Source organism: Herpailurus yagouaroundi, unplaced genomic scaffold (genome assembly GCF_014898765.1).
Source record: "Herpailurus yagouaroundi ecotype Mexico unplaced genomic scaffold, PumYag 77, whole genome shotgun sequence".
In the NCBI taxonomy this organism is placed as follows: Eukaryota; Metazoa; Chordata; class Mammalia; order Carnivora; family Felidae; genus Herpailurus; species Herpailurus yagouaroundi.
In genome coordinates this window covers 100,304,855-100,312,572 of record NW_024412388.1, presented here as the reverse complement: position 1 = coordinate 100,312,572, position 7,718 = coordinate 100,304,855, and the positions used below count along the sequence as shown (strand labels likewise).

At 52.0% G+C, this 7,718-nt stretch overlaps 1 protein-coding gene and 1 long non-coding RNA gene across 2 annotated transcripts in view; one reads left to right on the top strand and one right to left on the bottom strand.

Moving 5' to 3' along the window:
* The first annotated feature begins 1,131 nt into the window (after positions 1-1,131).
* Positions 1,132-4,902, top strand: LOC121027761 (uncharacterized). Its single transcript, XR_005788916.1, has 2 exons — positions 1,132-1,343; positions 4,836-4,902. It is a non-coding gene; the product is annotated as an uncharacterized LOC121027761 (long non-coding RNA).
* Positions 4,903-5,163: 261 nt separating this feature from the next.
* ATP1A1 (ATPase Na+/K+ transporting subunit alpha 1) overlaps positions 5,164-7,718 on the bottom strand; it is a 30,315-nt gene continuing 27,760 nt past the window's right edge. The window contains exons 22-23 of the mRNA XM_040471420.1: positions 5,947-6,038; positions 5,164-5,525 (exon numbers count right to left, since the gene is read on the bottom strand). Of these exons, the coding sequence (XP_040327354.1) occupies positions 5,497-5,525; positions 5,947-6,038 (121 nt within the window). The 3' untranslated portion in view covers positions 5,164-5,496. The remainder of the gene's footprint in view (positions 5,526-5,946; positions 6,039-7,718) is intronic.

Here is a 7,718-nt window from a genome sequence, read left to right as displayed (position 1 = left end):
CAGAAATTAGGGTGTCAGACGAGAGTCCAAGTTCCTTTCTGGGAGATGCTGGCGATCTGGAGCCAGGCAGAAGGACAGTGCAAAGATGGCGTCCAGTGGCCTCCATCCCCAGAGTGCATCTCGGCTGTGTACCAAACCCGAAGCCTGCTCTTGTAGCTGAGGCTCTTGGACAAGCAGATAGGTCTCTCACAAAGAGACTTGGTGCGTCTCTCAGTCTGCTGTCTGTGCAGTGCCCTGGAGGTGATAAACAGCCAAGAACAAGCCCCTGAATTGTTCTAGTCCCCTAGAATCCCAGAATGCAAGCCCTGCTGCTCACCTAGGACTAGGCAATCCAGGAGCATCTCCTGGGGGGGAAGCCATGAAAGCTGGGGCACCAGATGCATGTACAAGCTCCTCTCCAGGAGATACTGGCACCGTGGAGTGTGGCAGAGGGAAAGCGAGAAGATAGCGCCCACCTTCTGTGGGCTCCGGAAAGGAGGACCGTAGGGTCTTGACTGTGTGCTTCATTAGAAGCTTGCCCCTCAGTTGATGCCTTAAGATCAGCAAACAAACCTCTTTCACATAAAGTCTGGGTTCCTCTCAACTGGCTGCTTCTGTGCTGCTCCCCAGGCAAAGTAAGACTGTGCACAAGCTTTGTAAATGCGCTTGTTTAGGGGCGCCTGGGTGGCTCAGTCGGTTGAGCGTCTGACTCTTGATTCTGGCTCGGGTCATGATCTCACCGTTTGTGGGTTCAAGCCCCACAACTGGCTCTTGCACCGACAGCGTGGAACCTACTTAGGATTCTCTCTCTCTGCTCTCATAAACTTTTTTTTTTTTTTACAGCTGTTTTCAGTTTGCTGTACCATTATGGGCATGACAGACGTAAACCCCATTGGTTTCCAAAGCTAAATGTTTTAGGGGCTTGTCTCTCAGGTGAAGGTGGAGTGCCCACTGTGGAGGACGAAACCTTTGCTCCCCAGGGGTAGTAAAAAGCTCCAGGTTTTGAGTTCCGTTGTGGCAGTCATGCCAGGGTTGGAGTTTCTGGAAGGGTTGTGTTTCCACCTCTCCTACGTGCTTCAGTGTTGGGTTTTTCTTGTTTGCCTGATGTGTAGGCATCATTCTGCTTCTTTGTAGGTTTTTTTCCCAGAGGAAGCTGTTCCATATGCAGCCGTAGATTTGGTGTGTCCATGGAAGGAGGTGAGTTCAGGATCTTCCTATGATGCCATCTTGAAGTGGAGCCCGCCTTTCTCCTTAGGGAGTATTGGCCACTGTGCTAAAGTGCCAACTTCTCTTCTGAAGGCGCTGGGCTGAACATGACGGGGAAAACAGAAAAGACAGGCTCCTGGACCTCACAGAACTTACAGGTTAGCAGGGGAAAATGGATATTAATGATTGCATAATTGAATGACAGAATTGTGACTTCTGTGAAGGGGTACTAAGTAACCAGCTATCTAATAGGAGGTGACAACCTAGTAGGGGGTTGCAGTGGGGTGGGGGGTTTCAATGAGCTCGTTGGAGGCCCAAGACAGTGATTCAAAAGCTCTGGGACGCAGGCACATCCAAGGACTTGTGTCCACCTTGGTGCCTCTGTTTGTACATCTCTTTGCCTTCTATCATCACTTGCCATGGTCTCCCACCAAACTTCTTCACATCCTGATTCCATGAATGGCTCCTGAATACTCTCTGAATTTCAGCCTCAAAGTTTTAGGAGACTGGCAAATTCATAGGCTCCTGCAGACCTGGGTATACATTTCCCTTGGGTGAAGCGTCAGCCCTGATTCAAGAAACTGAAATGCAGGGTGAGGGTGAAGTGTTAAAAAATATGGAAAAGCTCTGGTAATGAGCATTCATTCATTCAACGAGTACTCAACGTGCCAGATGTTGGGGAGGGTATGGCCTGGGCTGCGTGCTCAGGAACTCGTAGTTTATCAGGGAACACACTAATAAATAGGCGTAGGTGCTAGAAGGTGTGAAAACACGAGGGCCCACTGAGCCTTTCCCAAGGAGGAGAGGCCTGAATGGTAGCCGGAGAGTTGAGTCAGTCAGCCGGGGGAATGCAGGTTGGGCCCACGCGGGTGGCTTGCCAGGGGGACTTGTAGGACGGCGGGGGGAGGCGGTATGTAGCACAAAAGGGACTTCCTGGGAGCCTGAACGGCTGAGCAGAGATAGGTTTCTGTGCTGGAGTCAAGGGTGAAGGCGTGGATGGTGAGAGAGGCAGCCACGCAGGGCTTGGAAGGTGGGATTGAGCAATGCTTCTCAGATTTTGACATGCATCAGAATCACCTGGAAGGCTCCTTGAAGCAGATTGCTGTGTCCCGCCTCCAGTTTCAGATTCAGTCGGTGCGCATCAGAAGGTGCATTGCCGTCAAGTTCCCCGGGAGATACTGGTCCAGAGACCACATTTAGAGAAGCACTGGACTGAAGGCTGAGAGTCAGGGGACCGGCCAGGAGCTCTTGCGGGTGTCCAGAAGTGAAGGGCAGTGCCAGAAGAGAAAGGGTTTTATCGAGGACCAGCCACCGTGCCAATCTCTTTACATATAACCTCCGTGCTTTCAACAATTCTCAAATGTCATTGGGATTCTAAAGGAAGCGCTGAGAGGCAAAATTCTGTACCCATGGTCAGTAAGTGTGCCTAGGATAAGACCCAAAGCCTGTTGTCAGCCACACTGGAACTGAGTGGCGATTGCATGGTGGCAGGGGCCACAGCAAGGTAAGGGAGACAGAAACCTCACGTGACTTCCGGCTTTCTGATTTGGGCAACGGGGCGATAGATGTCCTTGCCTAGACTATGTTCATTTTGAGACTAGCGTGTTGTGCTTTGTGGGCAAATACAGATGTCCAGTAGACAACTGGATTCACGGGTCTGGGGGCTCAGAAGAGAGGAAAGCATTGTGGGTGTTGTGTTGTGAAACACACAAGAATAGGAAGCGGGCAGAGGGAAAGGCATGGGGACCCCCCTGAGGAAACGAACAGCCAAGGAGCAGGTGAGGAGGAGGCAGAAGGCTAAGGAGTGGGCAGCCATGATGATGGTAGAGATGATGGGTCCGGTTTGGGCAAGGGGGTGATGGAGACACACGTGCTGTAGAAGCCAAGGACCGGGAATCAGGTCAGAGACGACAGTTATCAGTGGACTGGTGTTATTAACAGGAGCCGGGAGGCGGCGGAGGGATGATTAGGTGAGCGAGTAGAGGGAGGAGGCTGGTCAGGATGGCTGTGTTGCAGATTTGTGGGGGTGCACCGTCTCTGGGGTCAGCATCCCTCAGCTGTTTGTCCTTGTTCTGGAGCCATACTTAGCCACTACCGAGAGGGCTAAAGTGAGAATTGGAGTGCAAAGCAGAAATGAGCCCAGGCGTTGAGTCTTTTAGAAAGCTTGGAAACATCTGACCCATCAGGAGGCCTGGTTCTGGTACCAGTTTTACCCGTCACTTAGCTGCTTCCTCTGGAGCAAACTTTTGGCTGTACAACTGGTTATTCAGTGATTGTCCGAAGGTGGAAATGTTCTGGTGGGAAGGGGGTGGGAGGTTCGGAGACTCCCCTTGTCCTGCCCCACCCTTCCTCCAGGTGTTTCGAAGTCGAGGGCCGCTTAGCGTGGTGAGAAGCCTGGCCTGGAATCTCCCTGGGGTCACCCCACCCCCTGACCCTGACTCTACCGTGTCAGGCTGCTTCGAGCTCTTTGGGAGTACCCATGACCTTCGTTGTAGTGGTGTTGGGTTCACTGGTCAACCCTCCAGGGGTGCCAGAGAGCAGACACAGGGGCAGTAGGGGTGGGGACAGCAAATCTGACAGGGCTGTGCCGGTTGAAGCATGGGGAGGGGGTTGGGTGCTCATGAGGGCCATCGTAGCAGTGAAGGGCAAGGTGTCCTCGAGTGGCCAGTTACCACCCGTCTCCTGGACTCATAATCCTGAGGACTTTGTTAGCTTCATCCTAGTTTCCATGTTGGGCGAGCAGATGGCTATTTTGAAAGATGATTTGCTGGGGCATCTGATAGGCTCAGTGGAGTATCGACTTGATTTCGGCTCAGGTCACGATTCCGGGGTGGCGGGATTGAGGTCTGCGTCGGGCTCCGCGCTGAACTTGGAGCTTGTCTCTCTCCCTCCCCCTCCCCCCCCCACCCCCACTCACACTCTCTCTAAAAGCAAAAAATTAAAAACTGACTTGCTTACAAGTGCAGAGATCATCCCAGGGGAAAGTGTCCCCGAGAGAGGAGGTTAGAACTGGTTAGACTAAGGTCAGCCCTCCCAGTTCCTCCAGCTGGAGAGGGGACAGCCGATGACAGCCAGTATGCGGGAATTCGCTGGTTCCCTTCCTCTCCCATCGGTACAGCTTGGAAGTGAGCTGCAGTCAAGAGGCATGAGCAATGCCTTAAGCTTTCAGAGAGAAAAAAAAAATACTTGAACTCCTTCTCTGCCTGCCTGTCGACGTACTCGGGTGCCAGAAGTAAGGACTCTATTGTATCTGCTTGAAGCAGGGACAGCCTTGGAGCATGGCTAGGTGACAGCAGGCACACTGGAGTGCTGAGCCCTGAGACCGAGGGCTGGGGGGAAGGGAGGGGGGTTACACTCACGCTTTGAGAACAGGTGTTCTCAGACTTGACCCTGATGTAAACAGGTCTCTCTTACCTTTTTCTTTAAGTGCCTTCTGGCACCGAAGCTCTTTCTGCAATGGAGCTGTCTGATGCTACATTAGGAACGAGCTATGTGATAGGGAAGCGCTTTGTGATACACGGGCCACGAGACCGTGTAGGCCTACTTCTCAGACCTTGGTCTAGAGACACTGGAGGCTGCCGTGGTGGGGACCCGGGGGCTGTGCCAGCTTGACAAGAGGGTATGGTACTAAGGCACTGAATCCTTCACAGGACATGTGCCTCCGTCAAGGAGCAGATGTGAGACAGCTGGAGTTGCAGCCACACCACTCACCCTGAGGTAAGTCCACAAATGTATCTACTCAGAACAAAAGAGCCAGGGCACAAAGTTACCCCTCAACAGTTCTCAAACTTGAATGGGACTCAGAATCGCCTAGAGAGCTTTTATACAACCAGAGGACTGGTTAGCTTTGGTTCGGGGGGGGGTCTGGGTTTGCCGTGCCAACAAGTTCCGGGCTGTTGAAGCAGCCAGTACAGGGATGCGCGCAGAGAACCACACTCTGACATCAGGGCCACGAAGGTGATGAGGGCACAAGATCGATTCCGTTATAATAGCCATCTTTATTTGTAAAAATCCAGATATAAAATGTATTCTTTCAGTCTTTCCAAGTTTTCCTTTTTACAAAAACAAAAAGGCACATAAAAACCTTCCCCGCTGTCATTCCCATAGACGGTGTTTGTCAGGCAGCCCTCCCCCCTCCCCCCCGTATAGCTACATGCTTCATTCCGGGACGTCTCGCTTCCCCCACATGCTTCGGTGCTTTCCTACCAGGGTAGAGTTCCGAATTCCAAGACTGAAGTACACAAAGAGGGCGTGGGGGGTGGGTGCAGGTGCGTGGTAGGATGCTCCACGGCGTGCAGGACACGGGGGGGCCTAGTAGTAGGTTTCCTTCTCTACCCAGCCTATAGGCAGCAAAGAGAGACAAGACACTTGCAGTAAGTCCTGGCTCTAGGGCACAGTGGGAGAAAGAGTGTCGAGGAGTGACCTGGGGGTGGGTGACGAAGCTCGGGGGTGGGGGTGGGGGGGTCACTCAAATTCGGCATTAGACCTCAACTCTCTTTCTTTGTTTTTAGAAAGAACATGTTAATTGGGAAGATGGTTTAGGTTTCTGCCCAACTTTCCACTGGATCGTATTTGGTTTGTAGTCTAAAATACGATCGGTTCTGAAACCTCAGTGGAGATCGTGAGGATGGGACTGTAGCGTTGGGCAGTTTGCAGTTGGCTGGTCCAATGGCCTGGGCCGAGCCCAGACACTTCAGAGGAAATAAAAGACACAGAAATACCGCCTCTCCCACAACCCTGCTGAAGGTAAGATGAAATTACCGCCAGGGCGTCGCCTGATGATGAGTTTTCGGACTTCGTCGTACACGAAGATGAGAAGAGAGTAGGGGAAGGCACAGAACCACCAGGTAGGTCTGGAAATAGAATCAGGTACTAATTTATACGTGAACACAAGTCAAAGGAAAGAGAAACCACATATCACCCAGGACAGTGGAATAGCCTGGAAGGAGGAGCCAAGTATAATCATGGTTAACTATTGAGCCATTAGCACAGAACACACAGAAAGGTCTTAAGAACAGAATGCTGCTCCCTGCACCCAGGGCCTGGAGAGGCTCAGGAAACCAGACTGCAGACTTTATGAAGGAATCCCCTTTTACGAGTTTGGTTTATAGGGTAAGTTGAGATTTTCTGTTGACCATCCCCCAGCAAATGGGCATTTACTTTCTTCCCCTTTCTAAAGCGTTTGAGGAACTTGAGTGTGGTATATATACATTATATCTAACGTCCTGGCATCTGAAGATAAAGCACTGCCAGAGTAGATCAGAACCATGTATCCATCCCTTGAATTCAGTCAGCTGGGTGCTGAATCCCAGTGCCAGGGAATGAAAAAAGCTGAGCCCTAATAGAGAACAGAGCTTTGGGAGCCCAGCGGCTGCTGCCACATCCCCAGCCTGGAGACAGGCACCCTGGACAGCCCTGTCAAGGGCCATGCTTTCCTGACTACCAACTTCTGCAGTCAACAGAGGAAGGCGTTCCCAGGGCAGAAGCCTGGCAATCTCTTCTGCCTGGCGCTAGAGGTCTTCCTCCACAGCTAAGAGATGATCTCCTTTGGCTCGGTCGCCCAGAGTAACTGAACCACCTTCCTAATTGGGTAGAACCTGTTGGGAACAAACTCTCTAGGCACAGCAAAGGAGGTCCTGAGGCCCTACTCTATTTCAGTGTGACTCTCCACTTCAGGCTTTGAGAGAGCTCGGTGGTTCTCCTGGCCTCCTCTTGACAAACAGTGGGCTCAAGCAGACAAAATTCCCCTCGGACACGGCCTGCCCCTGTTGTACGCCAGCTCTGTGCAGCGTGCTGGGGATGCGAAGTCAAACAAGATAGCCCATGCCTTAAAGATTACAATCTAGGGAGGAGTAGACGTGACCAGTAATACCAAAGAAGAGGTGTACCTGCACATGTCTGAGGGGGGTGAGCTCCAGGGCAATCAGCCCTGAAGGATTACCCAGACCGATGGGGTGGAGGAGGGGCGGGGAATATCCTGACCAAGTACATGTGCAGGGGAAGAGTATATTGAATTCACCTACAGAAACTTGCATGGCTACAAGAATGGCTACAAGAGAAGGCTAGAAAGACCGCTTAGACGCTAGTGAGACAGACCCTAGACGCCAGGCCAGCCTTGCACCGAGGATGTGTGCAGTGACAAGATGTCAATGAGGCCCATGGGGCTTGGTTGGGGTCAATGGAAGGAAGTGTCAGCTACAAGCCAGGTGGGATGGGTCTGAGAGAGGCTGGGGAGACTTCGACATCAAAAGCTCATGTTGTACAGGGGCCACATTCTGTGCCTTAGCATCTTTTCATCAAATGCAGTCGCTTAACCTCAACCAGGGAGTAGACCCCACCCAACACCCTCTGTTTTTCTAAAAGTACCAGAATTTGGACTTCTGATAAACCCGAATTTTTCACATACGGGGGTTTACCACAAAGTCCTTCACTGTGTTTTAAAAAGGCCAGTTTGGGGGCGCCTGGGTGGCGCAGTCGGTTAAGCGTCCGACTTCAGCCAGGTCACGATCTCGCGGTCCGTGAGTTCGAGCCCC